The sequence below is a fragment of the Danio rerio genome, chromosome 17, assembly GCF_049306965.1.
Source record: "Danio rerio strain Tuebingen ecotype United States chromosome 17, GRCz12tu, whole genome shotgun sequence".
Classification (NCBI taxonomy): Eukaryota; Metazoa; Chordata; class Actinopteri; order Cypriniformes; family Danionidae; genus Danio; species Danio rerio.
Genome location: NC_133192.1, coordinates 41,652,902 through 41,670,401, shown reverse-complemented (window position 1 = coordinate 41,670,401; position 17,500 = coordinate 41,652,902). Strand labels below are relative to the sequence as shown.

The 17,500-nt window shown below is 35.2% G+C and overlaps 2 protein-coding genes and 1 long non-coding RNA gene across 4 annotated transcripts; 2 read left to right on the top strand and 1 right to left on the bottom strand.

The window, feature by feature from the left end:
- Window positions 1-3,200: 3,200 nt before the first annotated feature.
- Window positions 3,201-6,314, top strand: LOC141374999 (serine/threonine-protein kinase pim-3-like). The gene is made up of 8 exons (XM_073927836.1): window positions 3,201-3,493; window positions 3,736-3,984; window positions 4,102-4,184; window positions 4,298-4,348; window positions 4,421-4,793; window positions 4,918-5,097; window positions 5,170-5,265; window positions 5,363-6,314. The coding sequence occupies exons 1-7, from the start codon at window positions 3,478-3,480 to the stop codon at window positions 5,259-5,261; spliced, it is 1,044 nt and encodes a 347-aa protein (XP_073783937.1). The 5' UTR covers window positions 3,201-3,477; the 3' UTR covers window positions 5,262-5,265; window positions 5,363-6,314.
- A 4,044-nt stretch (window positions 6,315-10,358) lies between these two features.
- Window positions 10,359-16,366, top strand: LOC141374998 (serine/threonine-protein kinase pim-3-like). 2 transcript variants are annotated; one of them, XM_073927850.1, is made up of 8 exons: window positions 10,359-10,651; window positions 10,894-11,142; window positions 11,260-11,342; window positions 11,456-11,506; window positions 11,579-11,951; window positions 12,076-12,255; window positions 14,061-14,148; window positions 16,143-16,366. In XM_073927850.1, the coding sequence occupies exons 1-7, from the start codon at window positions 10,636-10,638 to the stop codon at window positions 14,141-14,143; spliced, it is 1,035 nt and encodes a 344-aa protein (XP_073783951.1). In that variant the 5' UTR covers window positions 10,359-10,635; the 3' UTR covers window positions 14,144-14,148; window positions 16,143-16,366. The 2 variants fall into 2 exon arrangements, with proteins under 2 accessions (XP_073783951.1, XP_073783950.1); XM_073927849.1 differs by lacking the exons at window positions 14,061-14,148; window positions 16,143-16,366 and adding exons at window positions 12,328-12,423; window positions 12,521-12,707.
- LOC141378455 (uncharacterized) lies at window positions 13,528-17,038 on the bottom strand. Its single transcript, XR_012393098.1, has 4 exons — window positions 16,964-17,038; window positions 16,750-16,854; window positions 13,933-14,196; window positions 13,528-13,803 (listed from the first exon to the last, which is right to left on the bottom strand). It is a non-coding gene; the product is annotated as an uncharacterized lncRNA (long non-coding RNA).
- Window positions 17,039-17,500: the final 462 nt, after the last annotated feature.

The window sequence follows — 17,500 nt, the reverse complement described above, 5'->3', positions numbered from 1 at the left end:
AATTTGCTAAAAGTGGTTGGAAAATCAGAAGTTAAAGATTCTAATATTAAATACACTATAAATCATCGTTTTACAAAATATAATGAATTTGCTGTTAATTTAATTTAAAGTATTATTAGAAACTAAGATACACTTTAAAAACTAATTATAAACACTTATTTTACTAATATACTTTATTAAATATACAATTTTTCTGTATTTGAAGTTGGACTATGGCTGCAGGATTGTGTTGCTTAATTATTTGCAGGACTTTGCATTAATTATCGATAAAATTCATTCAAATAATATTAAAATAATAAAACTTTAGGTAAACATGTAAACTTATCATTAAAGCACAGCTATATTATGAAGAGATAAACTATAATTGACACTAATATTAGCTGTAATCCATAATCATCAAAATGAACTGAAATAAACACTTGAAATAAATTATTCTGAGTGTCATGAATGATTAAATAATTCCCCAGCACGGTTTAATTGAGAAAATATCTTTTGCAACACATTTTTAAACATAATATGTTAAATAAATAATCTCTAATAACTCATGACACAATATTTTAATAGTTATTTTACAAGACACTAGTATTCAGCTTAAAGTGCAGTTTAAAGGCTCACTGGGTTAATTAGGTTAACTAAAGTTAGTTTAATTTAGGCAAATCATAGGACAACAGTGCTTGGTTCTGTAGGCAAAAAAAAAAAAAAAAATCTTACAGGGCTAATAATAATGTGCTTATTTTTTTGTTTGTTTTTATCAAAAACTGTTTTCACTTCAGCCAAACTGAAAAATAAACTTCACTGATCTGATAAGATCTCTTAGATCATTGTCACAAAGCACAGATTTTCCATTAGGCTTTCTTTAGTCTTGTGTATTGATTAATGTGCGCGAGGGCAACTATTGGTTTAATGAGGGAGTTTTCTGAGAGATGAAGAGCTGTAAAGTGAGTGTTCAATTACAAAAAGAAATGATTATACAAACTCAGTGTTTCCTTTTATTAACATTAACAAAACCGTATTACTTTAAAAGAAATATAATTATCAAAGCATGTCTTAGAGCGAATAAGGCCAACAGGTTTTTTATGTAATCGCCTTTTATCTTAATTTATATATAAAATAAATGTTTAATTAGTAATCACTACTGATGGGTTAGATTTTCAATATTCAATATTGTTCAGTAATTATTCAGCAGTAATTAAACATCTCTGTAGCATTTCCTCCTGCAGATGTGGTTCAGTCAGTTCAGCACTGCAGGGAGCTGTCCATTGTGCTGAATTTACTCCACACTAAACTCTCTTCACACATTAAATTCATTATAAGTGTCTGATCAGTGAACAGGATACTGTCATTTCTCAACAACTAAAGAAGGTCTAATGTAGAAATTAAAAGATAATAGGAAATACAAACAGATGGATTTGCTTTATGAAAGGAAATTTTGTTGAATGATTATTACAATTTGGTTTAAATGTTGAATGTTGCACTCGTATATGTTGCATTGCTCTGCTCTTCTTTAAATAAATCAAACCTCAGTTGTGTGCTGTTTACACTGTCTCTGATTCATGGTACGTATTTTAATAAATCAGACTTTTGCATCTTCAGTTTCTCATCAATTCCAAGTCATGAAAATAATAAAAGCAACATTTACAGCTGCAGCGTGCACTAAATATTTTCTTACTTTTCTTATTTCTGTTTTTGTCTAACCACAGTTTATCTCATGCATTGATGTGTGTATTGAGCATGCAAGATCACCAGCTTGACCACAAACAGTTTTAGGACATTCAGTCTGTTGCATGCCTGAATAAAAACACTTGTGGTTTGTGTTCTCGCCTAGCTTTTCACAGCAACTGCAACATCACTGCACCAGGAGCGTCAGTAAAGACCAAGAAGAAGAAGAAGAAACACAGCACTGAGCCTGAAAGCTGATGTACTGAAGGCTGCAAGCAGAATCATTTATGACCCAGAGATAATTTAATATAAAAAATGTATATCAATATAAGAAATGAACCATATTATTAATCATATTATTCATTTCATAAAGAGTTTTTAACTACATTGAAAAAATAGAAACCTGTTTACCTTTAATATGTTTACTTTAATTAACTTTGATATATTTTTACTACTGTAAACTGGTGTATAAAATCAGGCCGCTTCAATGCACACTTTGCACCCTTAACAGAAGTTCAGAAGCTCAAATCACATCAAATCATCAAACGTAATGACAAACGAGAGATGTTTTTCTGAATAAAATACAATCTTTTTTTTTGTTTTAATATAAATGAACAAGGCTAGATAGGTTAGGAAAATTCTAGCAAACGTACAAGCTAATTGTCATTACAGACCTTGTGATAGTAATTTAGCTTATTGAAAGCTGTATATTAGTAATGAAAACAGCTATCTAGATTCATACAAACAGAAATAATGTATTTATAAACTTGCACCTTTCTGCTGTGGACGCCATCTTGTGGTCAGACGCGGGAACTCATTCGGCAGGTGAACTTTTGTGCTTTCTAGCCGTTGAGTGAACACAAAGTCCCTTAAAAAGCCTTCACATACATCCAAAAAAACGAAAACATTAATAAAACTTAATAATATTAAATCTGAAAACAAGAGCAAATGAAAAGTACATAAATATGACTGAACCATGTAGCCTACCAGATGATGATACAAACGGCCATGTGATCTGAAATCGTGCGTAGACCATAGACTGTAAAATATAGGCATAGACATAGAAATGGTGAAACGATTTAATTTACTTTCTATTATTTACAATAATAAACTTTTTTTAACTTATATTCCTAATATCTACGTGAGCAGTTAGCACTGTACGTGTAATTAACCAGCAAGCACTTACATTGCTTGGGCCACTAATAGAAAATATATGAGTTAATTTTATTATTTTAATTTAATTAATTCCTAAATAGCTGTACATTTTACAAAGTCAAACCTTGTCAAACCAATCTTGCTCATTTAGCATTATTATTACAGTTTCGTGAATTATAAATTAATTGATTTAAACTTCATTATTATTATTATTATTATTATAACTATGTTATTTATTATTATTAATTATTTATTATTTATATGTTGAGATGAGATGAATCGTTTACTCATGTGATTCAGATTGGCGATTCAAATTGTGGTTGCTATAGCAACGCGTGTTATGATTTGACTCCATATATAAACACCGAGACTCGCCGCTATCTGTTGATTGAGGAGAGGCGAATTTCTGAGGCATTTGCTGAGGATTACTGTGCTGATACTGCGATTCTTCAAGGAGACCAGAGAATTTCTGACAGAAGACTTTTATTTTACAAGGAGATCGACGCTCAGAGCTGAAATTATTCCTTTTCACACGTTTTGTTGCTCTTTTGTTGTGTTTATTTTGATTTTGATCTTGTTTTTATCGTTTTTATTGACATTTTTATTGATATTTGATCTTTGTTCTTGTTTTCAGGTTTGCTGGAGTTTGGAGGAGTTTGTCAGATGGGTGAAAACCGCAGTGAGTGTTTTAGTTTTTATTTGTTTATGATCAATCATGATATGATGTTGTGTAATATTTGGGGAAATGTGATGTAAATAAACTGGTACAAATGAACCCATTTCAACACAACTGTTCCCCGATATAAGTGATCAGATGTCTTTTATTCTCTGTAGATGCAGCTACTAAAGTTAATTGTTGATTAATTCTTATAATCTTATAATAAACGTGATATGTTGTTGTTGTTGTTGTCGTTGTCTCAGGCCGCTCCAGATCCAGGAGTTCTGCTTTCATCCAGGCAGCTGTTCAGGACGTCAGGACACATGATGGTGATGGTGAAACCCAGACCGTGAGCCAAGAGCTTGATGGACCTCTGCCTTCCCTGTTGGCCAAATCTGTGTCCACAGATCAGGGTAACAGGAAGAGGAAGCGGCAGAGCGGCAGCCAGCAAACACCAGAAGATGAACGTCCGTCCACCTCATCTAGAAGAGCTCTCAAACGCTCTCGCAGAGGTCAGAATGGCTTATTGAAGAAGTGATGATGATGTTTCAGTAATGCTCTTTTGCAGTTTTCTCTACTGCTGCATGTTTTCTTTGAACACACATTTCTACTGCTCCTCTGTGTTGCAGACGCGTATGCAAAGGGCCCACTGCTGGGAGACGGTGGATTTGGCTCTGTGTTCGCTGGGATGCGCAGGTCCGATGGACTGCCAGTAAGTCGTTTTCTCCACTCTTCATTCAAACAGCCTTTAGAAATCCTGATCTCAGTAAATGTGATGTGTGAGGATCAGGCAGGTGTGATTTATTATGCTTTATCTGTCTACAGGTCGCCATCAAGTATGTGTCTAAAGAGCGGACACAGAGGAGACTGAGAGTTGTGAGTTCAGTGTGAACCTGTTGTTGTGTTTGATGTTTCATTGGGTTCTGAATCCAATCGTTTGTCCTGCAGGAAGGTCAGGGTCGGCTGCCGCTGGAGGTGGCACTGATGACCCGCGTCAATTCAGCTCCTGCCTGCCCCAACGTCCTGCAGCTGCTTGACTGGTTTGACCGTCCCAGACGCTACATCCTGATCCTGGAGCGTCCGGATCCCTGCCAAGACCTCCAGAGCTTCTGTGAGGAGAACGGCTGTCTGGATGAGCGTCTGGCCAAGAAAGTGCTGGTGCAGCTGATCGCGGCTCTGAAACACTGCGAGAGCCGCGGAGTCCTGCACCGGGACGTCAAGCCAGAGAACCTGCTGATCTCCACAGAGTCCCAGGACATCAAGCTGCTGGACTTCGGCTGTGGAGATCTGCTCAAGCGCTCGGCCTACAAATACTTCGCAGGTGGGTTTGTGTTGCAGAAGGAAACACTCTGTGGATGTTTGTGAGCTTTTGATGATCCACCAAAGGGAATTTGTGTGTGCTGGAGTGTTTTGAACGGGTGTTTGTGTCTCCTTGTGTCTCTCAGGAACTATTCAATACGCTCCACCTGAGTGGTTCTGCAGACAGCGCTACCATGCGGGTCCAGCTACGGTGTGGTCAGTAGGAGTGACCCTCTTCAACATCCTGTGCAACCGTTTCCCCTTCGGAGGTGCACTGAGGGTCACGTCCAGAAGCAAACTGACCTTCCCCATAACTCTGTCAACAGGTAAGAGACTCACTGAGAGATCAGCAGAAGTGTGTTGCTCTGTGTTTCTGAACACGGTGTTGTGTGTATCAGAGTGCCGTCAGCTGATTGGCTGGTGTCTCAGTCCAGCGGCGGCTGATCGGCCCAGTTTGGACGATATTGAGCGCCATCCCTGGTTACAGTGAACAGGTGGCCAGTGACTTGACACTTATCTGAGTGACGCACTCATGGCTTTGATTGTGTTGTTAGGGTCAGTCTGGATTAATGATCTTAATGATTTGTGTAGGGTGAGCAGGAGTCACACAGGAAGTGCAGAGAACTGCTTCCTGATCACCTGCAGAATGAGGAGTGGGCATAAACTAATGGCCGACTCACCCAGGGCCGGGGCCCCTTTACCTGCACTAAGCCACGGCTTTAGATGGCTTTAATGTTAAAAGGGATTTTAATAATAAATGTATTATTTAGACAAATAATCCAGGTGTAGTGTCTTCCTAGAGTGACTGGAGAGAGCTCAAATAAAGGGAGAGTTCACACAGAAATCCAGATTTACTCACTGTTTACTCAAGCTCAAGCGGTTTCAAATCTTTAAGAGTTTCTTGTTTTCTGTTTTGCACAAAATAAAATGTTTTGAAGAAGCTGAAAACCTGTAACCGTTGACTTTCATAGTAGCAAAAACAAACAAGTCAATGGGTACAGCTTTTCAGCTTTCTTCAAAATATCTTCTTTTGTATTGAACAGAATAAAGAAACTCAAACAGGTTTGGAGCAAGTGAAAGGGAGTTAATGATACAGAATTGTTATTTTGGGGTGAACTATCCATTTAAGTCCTCTTAATGGAGGTTTTCATAATGGTTTTAAAATGAAGATTGCAGCTCTACTGACTGAGGCTAAAGGTGTGATGAAATATTGTTTAGGTTGTTATTCCATTAAATGATCTTATAGATCTATAATATATAAGTTTTGGTGGAGTTGTTGTGGTAATTTGCCCACAGTAGCAGTAAAACCTCTGAAATGGTGTACACATCTGATGATCTAAGACCTAGTTTTTTGTTTTTTTAATATTAGGAATGTTCAGAGCTCTGTTAGATGTACATTTGCATTCTACATTTCTGTTGTTGTAGCAGGGAGATGTTTGTTTTGTGGCATGAAAAGAGTTTAAGAACTTCAGTTTTAGCTGGGAGTACTACTGCATATGCACTCATGTGATTGGCTTAAATTATATTAAACTGAGAGACCCAGAAACAACACTGAGTCCTTTCTGAGACTGCAAGTCAAATATTTGGAAAAAACATTTAACCTTTCTTAAATGTATTTACATTTTTAATCATTAAAAACTTACAATATTAGAATCAATGAAAATAGGATGCAGATGCCAGAACATTGTCATTAACACTCTTTTGAATCATATTTCTACTAAAGAACAATGACTTTAGTTTACTCTACTTTACATTCTGCTGGTTCTGACATTAGAATAAATACTGAAGTCTGAACTCTGAGCTCTTTTATTCCTCTGCCTTTGTTGCTGTGTGGAAGGCATGTCTAATGAAGCATAACACACTTCATCACCAGCCTGAAACAGAATATATTTCATTAAAATAATAAACAAATAAATATATTATATTATATTGATGTAATTTGTGTTGCTGCTAAACTATTGCGAATGATATATATTAAAATTATTCTCAAAATGTGCTCATACCTCAACATGTCTGTTCTCAGCCCCAGAACCTACAGAAACTTAACAAAAGATAAGAATAATTTACATTTTATAATTTGAGATATCCATTTTTTACGAATAGCTGATGACCTGTAGTTTTCTTCTGACAGAGGCAGTAGACGCAGATGGAGAAGAGGAGAACACACACCGAACACACACTGAACAGCAGATTCCAGCAGAAAACACACTCTGATGCAGGTGATGTGGAGGTGCTGTTAAACCGTTCAGCACAAGGAGACTCTTGCTCTAAAATGAACAACAGGCCATTATTAAAGTGAATATATATTTAGTTATTATATTCATTTTATTTTATCTTTACTGATTACACACAATAATGAAAAATATGAGTTTAACACTGATGAATTTGCTAAAAGTGGTTGGAAAATCAGAAGTTAAAGATTCTAATATTAAATACACTATAAATCATCGTTTTACAAAATATAATGAATTTGCTGTTAATTTAATTTAAAGTATTATTAGAAACTAAGATACACTTTAAAAACTAATTATAAACACTTATTTTACTAATATACTTTATTAAATATACAATTTTTCTGTATTTGAAGTTGGACTATGGCTGCAGGATTGTGTTGCTTAATTATTTGCAGGACTTTGCATTAATTATCGATAAAATTCATTCAAATAATATTAAAATAATAAAACTTTAGGTAAACATGTAAACTTATCATTAAAGCACAGCTATATTATGAAGAGATAAACTATAATTGACACTAATATTAGCTGTAATCCATAATCATCAAAATGAACTGAAATAAACACTTGAAATAAATTATTCTGAGTGTCATGAATGATTAAATAATTCCCCAGCACGGTTTAATTGAGAAAATATCTTTTGCAACACATTTTTAAACATAATATGTTAAATAAATAATCTCTAATAACTCATGACACAATATTTTAATAGTTATTTTACAAGACACTAGTATTCAGCTTAAAGTGCAGTTTAAAGGCTCACTGGGTTAATTAGGTTAACTAAAGTTAGTTTAATTTAGGCAAATCATAGGACAACAGTGCTTGGTTCTGTAGGCAAAAAAAAAAAAAAAATCTTACAGGGCTAATAATAATGTGCTTATTTTTTTGTTTGTTTTTATCAAAAACTGTTTTCACTTCAGCCAAACTGAAAAATAAACTTCACTGATCTGATAAGATCTCTTTGATCATTGTCACAAAGCACAGATTTTCCATTAGGCTTTCTTTAGTCTTGTGTATTGATTAATGTGCGCGAGGGCAACTATTGGTTTAATGAGGGAGTTTTCTGAGAGATGAAGAGCTGTAAAGTGAGTGTTCAATTACAAAAAGAAATGATTATACAAACTCAGTGTTTCCTTTTATTAACATTAACAAAACCGTATTACTTTAAAAGAAATATAATTATCAAAGCATGTCTTAGAGCGAATAAGGCCAACAGGTTTTTTATGTAATCGCCTTTTATCTTAATTTATATATAAAATAAATGTTTAATTAGTAATCACTACTGATGGGTTAGATTTTCAATATTCAATATTGTTCAGTAATTATTCAGCAGTAATTAAACATCTCTGTAGCATTTCCTCCTGCAGATGTGGTTCAGTCAGTTCAGCACTGCAGGGAGCTGTCCATTGTGCTGAATTTACTCCACACTAAACTCTCTTCACACATTAAATTCATTATAAGTGTCTGATCAGTGAACAGGATACTGTCATTTCTCAACAACTAAAGAAGGTCTAATGTAGAAATTAAAAGATAATAGGAAATACAAACAGATGGATTTGCTTTATGAAAGGAAATTTTGTTGAATGATTATTACAATTTGGTTTAAATGTTGAATGTTGCACTCGTATATGTTGCATTGCTCTGCTCTTCTTTAAATAAATCAAACCTCAGTTGTGTGCTGTTTACACTGTCTCTGATTCATGGTACGTATTTTAATAAATCAGACTTTTGCATCTTCAGTTTCTCATCAATTCCAAGTCATGAAAATAATAAAAGCAACATTTACAGCTGCAGCGTGCACTAAATATTTTCTTACTTTTCTTATTTCTGTTTTTGTCTAACCACAGTTTATCTCATGCATTGATGTGTGTATTGAGCATGCAAGATCACCAGCTTGACCACAAACAGTTTTAGGACATTCAGTCTGTTGCATGCCTGAATAAAAACACTTGTGGTTTGTGTTCTCGCCTAGCTTTTCACAGCAACTGCAACATCACTGCACCAGGAGCGTCAGTAAAGACCAAGAAGAAGAAGAAGAAACACAGCACTGAGCCTGAAAGCTGATGTACTGAAGGCTGCAAGCAGAATCATTTATGACCCAGAGATAATTTAATATAAAAAATGTATATCAATATAAGAAATGAACCATATTATTAATCATATTATTCATTTCATAAAGAGTTTTTAACTACATTCAAAAAATAGAAACCTGTTTACCTTTAATATGTTTACTTTAATTAACTTTGATATATTTTTACTACTGTAAACTGGTGTATAAAATCAGGCCGCTTCAATGCACACTTTGCACCCTTAACAGAAGTTCAGAATCTCAAATCACATCAAATCATCAAACGTAATGACAAACGAGAGATGTTTTTCTGAATAAAATACAATCTTTTTTTTTGTTTTAATATAAATGAACAAGGCTAGATAGGTTAGGAAAATTCTAGCAAACGTACAAGCTAATTGTCATTACAGACCTTGTGATAGTAGTTTAGCTTATTGAAAGCTGTATATTAGTAATGAAAACAGCTATCTAGATTCATACAAACAGAAATAATGTATTTATAAACTTGCACCTTTCTGCTGTGGACGCCATCTTGTGGTCAGACGCGGGAACTCATTCGGCAGGTGAACTTTTGTGCTTTCTAGCCGTTGAGTGAACACAAAGTCCCTTAAAAAGCCTTCACATACATCCAAAAAAACGAAAACATTAATAAAACTTAATAATATTAAATCTGAAAACAAGAGCAAATGAAAAGTACATAAATATGACTGAACCATGTAGCCTACCAGATGATGATACAAACGGCCATGTGATCTGAAATCGTGCGTAGACCATAGACTGTAAAATATAGGCATAGACATAGAAATGGTGAAACGATTTAATTTACTTTCTATTATTTACAATAATAAACTTTTTTTAACTTATATTCCTAATATCTACGTGAGCAGTTAGCACTGTACGTGTAATTAACCAGCATGCACTTACATTGCTTGGGCCACTAATAGAAAATATATGAGTTAATTTTATTATTTTAATTTAATTAATTCCTAAATAGCTGTACATTTTACAAAGTCAAACCTTGTCAAACCAATCTTGCTCATTTAGCATTATTATTACAGTTTCGTGAATTATAAATTAATTGATTTAAACTTCATTATTATTATTATTATTATTATTATTATAACTATGTTATTTATTATTATTAATTATTTATTATTTATATGTTGAGATGAGATGAATCGTTTACTCATGTGATTCAGATTGGCGATTCAAATTGTGGTTGCTATAGCAACGCGTGTTATGATTTGACTCCATATATAAACACCGAGACTCGCCGCTATCTGTTGATTGAGGAGAGGCGAATTTCTGAGGCATTTGCTGAGGATTACTGTGCTGATACTGCGATTCTTCAAGGAGACCAGAGAATTTCTGACAGAAGACTTTTATTTTACAAGGAGATCGACGCTCAGAGCTGAAATTATTCCTTTTCACACGTTTTGTTGCTCTTTTGTTGTGTTTATTTTGATTTTGATCTTGTTTTTATCGTTTTTATTGACATTTTTATTGATATTTGATCTTTGTTCTTGTTTTCAGGTTTGCTGGAGTTTGGAGGAGTTTGTCAGATGGGTGAAAACCGCAGTGAGTGTTTTAGTTTTTATTTGTTTATGATCAATCATGATATGATGTTGTGTAATATTTGGGGAAATGTGATGTAAATAAACTGGTACAAATGAACCCATTTCAACACAACTGTTCCCCGATATAAGTGATCAGATGTCTTTTATTCTCTGTAGATGCAGCTACTAAAGTTAATTGTTGATTAATTCTTATAATCTTATAATAAACGTGATATGTTGTTGTTGTTGTTGTCGTTGTCTCAGGCCGCTCCAGATCCAGGAGTTCTGCTTTCATCCAGGCAGCTGTTCAGGACGTCAGGACACATGATGGTGATGGTGAAACCCAGACCGTGAGCCAAGAGCTTGATGGACCTCTGCCTTCCCTGTTGGCCAAATCTGTGTCCACAGATCAGGGTAACAGGAAGAGGAAGCAGCAGAGCGGCAGCCAGCAAACACCAGAAGATGAACGTCCGTCCACCTCATCTAGAAGAGCTCTCAAACGCTCTCGCAGAGGTCAGAATGGCTTATTGAAGAAGTGATGATGATGTTTCAGTAATGCTCTTTTGCAGTTTTCTCTACTGCTGCATGTTTTCTTTGAACACACATTTCTACTGCTCCTCTGTGTTGCAGACGCGTATGCAAAGGGCCCACTGCTGGGAGACGGTGGATTTGGCTCTGTGTTCGCTGGGATGCGCAGGTCCGATGGACTGCCAGTAAGTCGTTTTCTCCGCTCTTCATTCAAACAGCCTTTAGAAATCCTGATCTCAGTAAATGTGATGTGTGAGGATCAGGCAGGTGTGATTTATTATGCTTTATCTGTCTACAGGTCGCCATCAAGTATGTGTCTAAAGAGCGGACACAGAGGAGACTGAGAGTTGTGAGTTCAGTGTGAACCTGTTGTTGTGTTTGATGTTTCATTGGGTTCTGAATCCAATCGTTTGTCCTGCAGGAAGGTCAGGGTCGGCTGCCGCTGGAGGTGGCACTGATGACCCGCGTCAATTCAGCTCCTGCCTGCCCCAACGTCCTGCAGCTGCTTGACTGGTTTGACCGTCCCAGACGCTACATCCTGATCCTGGAGCGTCCGGATCCCTGCCAAGACCTCCAGAGCTTCTGTGAGGAGAACGGCTGTCTGGATGAGCGTCTGGCCAAGAAAGTGCTGGTGCAGCTGATCGCGGCTCTGAAACACTGCGAGAGCCGCGGAGTCCTGCACCGGGACGTCAAGCCAGAGAACCTGCTGATCTCCACAGAGTCCCAGGACATCAAGCTGCTGGACTTCGGCTGTGGAGATCTGCTCAAGCGCTCGGCCTACAAATACTTCGCAGGTGGGTTTGTGTTGCAGAAGGAAACACTCTGTGGATGTTTGTGAGCTTTTGATGATCCACCAAAGGGAATTTGTGTGTGCTGGAGTGTTTTGAACGGGTGTTTGTGTCTCCTTGTGTCTCTCAGGAACTATTCAATACGCTCCACCTGAGTGGTTCTGCAGACAGCGCTACCATGCGGGTCCAGCTACGGTGTGGTCAGTAGGAGTGACCCTCTTCAACATCCTGTGCAACCGTTTCCCCTTCGGAGGTGCACTGAGGGTCACGTCCAGAAGCAAACTGACCTTCCCCATAACTCTGTCAACAGGTAAGAGACTCACTGAGAGATCAGCAGAAGTGTGTTGCTCTGTGTTTCTGAACACGGTGTTGTGTGTATCAGAGTGCCGTCAGCTGATTGGCTGGTGTCTCAGTCCAGCGGCGGCTGATCGGCCCAGTTTGGACGATATTGAGCGCCATCCCTGGTTACAGTGAACAGGTGGCCAGTGACTTGACACTTATCTGAGTGACGCACTCATGGCTTTGATTGTGTTGTTAGGGTCAGTCTGGATTAATGATCTTAATGATTTGTGTAGGGTGAGCAGGAGTCACACAGGAAGTGCAGAGAACTGCTTCCTGATCACCTGCAGAATGAGGAGTGGGCATAAACTAATGGCCGACTCACCCAGGGCCGGGGCCCCTTTACCTGCACTAAGCCACGGCTTTAGATGACTTTAATGTTAAAAGGGATTTTAATAATAAATGTATTATTTAGACAAATAATCCAGGTGTAGTGTCTTCCTAGAGTGACTGGAGAGAGCTCAAATAAAGGGAGAGTTCACACAGAAATCCAGATTTACTCACTGTTTACTCAAGCTCAAGCGGTTTCAAATCTTTAAGAGTTTCTTGTTTTCTGTTTTGCACAAAATAAAATGTTTTGAAGAAGCTGAAAACCTGTAACCGTTGACTTTCATAGTAGCAAAAACAAACAAGTCAATGGGTACAGCTTTTCAGCTTTCTTCAAAATATCTTCTTTTGTATTGAACAGAATAAAGAAACTCAAACAGGTTTGGAGCAAGTGAAAGGGAGTTAATGATACAGAATTGTTATTTTGGGGTGAACTATCCATTTAAGTCCTCTTAATGGAGGTTTTCATAATGGTTTTAAAATGAAGATTGCAGCTCTACTGACTGAGGCTAAAGGTGTGATGAAATATTGTTTAGGTTGTTATTCCATTAAATGATCTTATAGATCTATAATATATAAGTTTTGGTGGAGTTGTTGTGGTAATTTGCCCACAGTAGCAGTAAAACCTCTGAAATGGTGTACACATCTGATGATCTAAGACCTAGTTTTTTGTTTTTTTAATATTAGGAATGTTCAGAGCTCTGTTAGATGTACATTTGCATTCTACATTTCTGTTGTTGTAGCAGGGAGATGTTTGTTTTGTGGCATGAAAAGAGTTTAAGAACTTCAGTTTTAGCTGGGAGTACTACTGCATATGCACTCATGTGATTGGCTTAAATTATATTAAACTGAGAGACCCAGAAACAACACTGAGTCCTTTCTGAGACTGCAAGTCAAATATTTGGAAAAAACATTTAACCTTTCTTAAATGTATTTACATTTTTAATCATTAAAAACTTACAATATTAGAATCAATGAAAATAGGATGCAGATGCCAGAACATTGTCATTAACACTCTTTTGAATCATATTTCTACTAAAGAACAATGACTTTAGTTTACTCTACTTTACATTCTGCTGGTTCTGACATTAGAATAAATACTGAAGTCTGAACTCTGAGCTCTTTTATTCCTCTGCCTTTGTTGCTGTGTGGAAGGCATGTCTAATGAAGCATAACACACTTCATCACCAGCCTGAAACAGAATATATTTCATTAAAATAATAAACAAATAAATATATTATATTATATTGATGTAATTTGTGTTGCTGCTAAACTATTGCGAATGATATATATTAAAATTATTCTCAAAATGTGCTCATACCTCAACATGTCTGTTCTCAGCCCCAGAACCTACAGAAACTTAACAAAAGATAAGAATAATTTACATTTTATAATTTGAGATATCCATTTTTTACGAATAGCTGATGACCTGTAGTTTTCTTCTGACAGAGGCAGTAGACGCAGATGGAGAAGAGGAGAACACACACCGAACACACACTGAACAGCAGATTCCAGCAGAAAACACACTCTGATGCAGGTGATGTGGAGGTGCTGTTAAACCGTTCAGCACAAGGAGACTCTTGCTCTAAAATGAACAACAGGCCATTATTAAAGTGAATATATATTTAGTTATTATATTCATTTTATTTTATCTTTACTGATTACACACAATAATGAAAAATATGAGTTTAACACTGATGAATTTGCTAAAAGTGGTTGGAAAATCAGAAGTTAAAGATTCTAATATTAAATACACTATAAATCATCGTTTTACAAAATATAATGAATTTGCTGTTAATTTAATTTAAAGTATTATTAGAAACTAAGATACACTTTAAAAACTAATTATAAACACTTATTTTACTAATATACTTTATTAAATATACAATTTTTCTGTATTTGAAGTTGGACAATGGCTGCAGGATTGTGTTGCTTAATTATTTGCAGGACTTTGCATTAATTATCGATAAAATTCATTCAAATAATATTAAAATAATAAAACTTTAGGTAAACATGTAAACTTATCATTAAAGCACAGCTATATTATGAAGAGATAAACTATAATTGACACTAATATTAGCTGTAATCCATAATCATCAAAATGAACTGAAATAAACACTTGAAATAAATTATTCTGAGTGTAATGAATGATTAAATAATTCCCCAGCACGGTTTAATTGAGAAAATATCTTTTGCAACACATTTTTAAACATAATATGTTAAATAAATAATCTCTAATAACTCATGACACAATATTTTAATAGTTATTTTACAAGACACTAGTATTCAGCTTAAAGTGCAGTTTAAAGGCTCACTGGGTTAATTAGGTTAACTAAAGTTAGTTTAATTTAGGCAAATCATAGGACAACAGTGCTTGGTTCTGTAGCCAAAAAAAAAAAAAAAAAAAAAAATCTTACAGGGCTAATAATAATGTGCTTATTTTTTTGTTTGTTTTTATCAAAAACTGTTTTCACTTCAGCCAAACTGAAAAATAAACTTCACTGATCTGATAAGATCTCTTAGATCATTGTCACAAAGCACAGATTTTCCATTAGGCTTTCTTTAGTCTTGTGTATTGATTAATGTGCGCGAGGGCAACTATTGGTTTAATGAGGGAGTTTTCTGAGAGATGAAGAGCTGTAAAGTGAGTGTTCGATTACAAAAAGAAATGATTATACAAACTCAGTGTTTCCTTTTATTAACATTAACAAAACCGTATTACTTTAAAAGAAATATAATTATCAAAGCATGTCTTAGAGCGAATAAGCCCAACAGGTTTTTTATGTAATCGCCTTTTATCTTAATTTATATATAAAATAAATGTTTAATTAGTAATCACTACTGATGGGTTAGATTTTCAATATTCAATATTGTTCAGTAATTATTCAGCAGTAATTAAACATCTCTGTAGCATTTCCTCCTGCAGATGTGGTTCAGTCAGTTCAGCACTGCAGGGAGCTGTCCATTGTGCTGAATTTACTCCACACTAAACTCTCTTCACACATTAAATTCATTATAAGTGTCTGATCAGTGAACAGGATACTGTCATTTCTCAACAACTAAAGAAGGTCTAATGTAGAAATTAAAAGATAATAGGAAATACAAACAGATGGATTTGCTTTATGAAAGGAAATTTTGTTGAATGATTATTACAATTTGGTTTAAATGTTGAATGTTGCACTCGTATATGTTGCATTGCTCTGCTCTTCTTTAAATAAATCAAACCTCAGTTGTGTGCTGTTTACAATGTCTCTGATTCATGGTACGTATTTTAATAAATCAGACTTTTGCATCTTCAGTTTCTCATCAATTCCAAGTCATGAAAATAATAAAAGCAACATTTACAGCTGCAGCGTGCACTAAATATTTTCTTACTTTTCTTATTTCTGTTTTTGTCTAACCACAGTTTATCTCATGCATTGATGTGTGTATTGAGCATGCAAGATCACCAGCTTGACCACAAACAGTTTTAGGACATTCAGTCTGTTGCATGCCTGAATAAAAACACTTGTGGTTTGTGTTCTCGCCTAGCTTTTCACAGCAACTGCAACATCACTGCACCAGGAGCGTCAGTAAAGACCAAGAAGAAGAAGAAGAAACACAGCACTGAGCCTGAAAGCTGATGTACTGAAGGCTGCAAGCAGAATCATTTATGACCCAGAGATAATTTAATATAAAAAATGTATATCAATATAAGAAATGAACCATATTATTAATCATATTATTCATTTCATAAAGAGTTTTTAACTACATTCAAAAAATAGAAACCTGTTTACCTTTAATATGTTTACTTTAATTAACTTTGATATATTTTTACTACTGTAAACTGGTGTATAAAATCAGGCCGCTTCAATGCACACTTTGCACCCTTAACAGAAGTTCAGAAGCTCAAATCACATCAAATCATCAAACGTAATGACAAACGAGAGATGTTTTTCTGAATAAAATACAATCTTTTTTTTTGTTTTAATATAAATGAACAAGGCTAGATAGGTTAGGAAAATTCTAGCAAACGTACAAGCTAATTGTCATTACAGACCTTGTGATAGTAAATTAGCTTATTGAAAGCTGTATATTAGTAATGAAAACAGCTATCTAGATTCATACAAACAGAAATAATGTATTTATAAACTTGCACCTTTCTGCTGTGGACGCCATCTTGTGGTCAGACGCGGGAACTCATTCGGCAGGTGAACTTTTGTGCTTTCTAGCCGTTGAGTGAACACAAAGTCCCTTAAAAAGCCTTCACATACATCCAAAAAAACGAAAACATTAATAAAACTTAATAATATTAAATCTGAAAACAAGAGCAAATGAAAAGTACATAAATATGACTGAACCATGTAGCCTACCAGATGATGATACAAACGGCCATGTGATCTGAAATCGTGCGTAGACCATAGACTGTAAAATATAGGCATAGACATAGAAATGGTGAAACGATTTAATTTACTTTCTATTATTTACAATAATAAACTTTTTTTTTTTAACTTATATTCCTAATATCTACGTGAGCAGTTAGCACTGTACGTGTAATTAACCAGCATGCACTTACATTGCTTGGGCCACTAATAGAAAATATATGAGTTAATTTTATTATTTTAATTTAATTAATTCCTAAATAGCTGTACATTTTACAAAGTCAAACCTTGTCAAACCAATCTTGCTCATTTAGCATTATTATTACAGTTTCGTGAATTATAAATTAATTGATTTAAACTTCATTATTATTATTATTATTATTATAACTATGTTATTTATTATTATTAATTATTTATTATTTATATGTTGAGATGAGATGAATCGTTTACTCATGTGATTCAGATTGGCGATTCAAATTGTGGTTGCTATAGCAACGCGTGTTATGATTTGACTCCATATATAAACAC

Coding starts and splice junctions, on each gene's coding strand:
- LOC141374998 (XM_073927849.1), top strand. Junction 11,343..11,455: donor GCAGGTCCGATGGACTGCCA/GTAAGTCGTTTT, acceptor ATCTGTCTACAG/GTCGCCATCAAGTATGTGTC. Junction 11,952..12,075: donor GGCCTACAAATACTTCGCAG/GTGGGTTTGTGT, acceptor TGTGTCTCTCAG/GAACTATTCAATACGCTCCA.
- LOC141374999 (XM_073927836.1), top strand. Junction 4,349..4,420: donor CACAGAGGAGACTGAGAGTT/GTGAGTTCAGTG, acceptor TTTGTCCTGCAG/GAAGGTCAGGGTCGGCTGCC. Junction 5,098..5,169: donor CCCCATAACTCTGTCAACAG/GTAAGAGACTCA, acceptor TGTGTGTATCAG/AGTGCCGTCAGCTGATTGGC.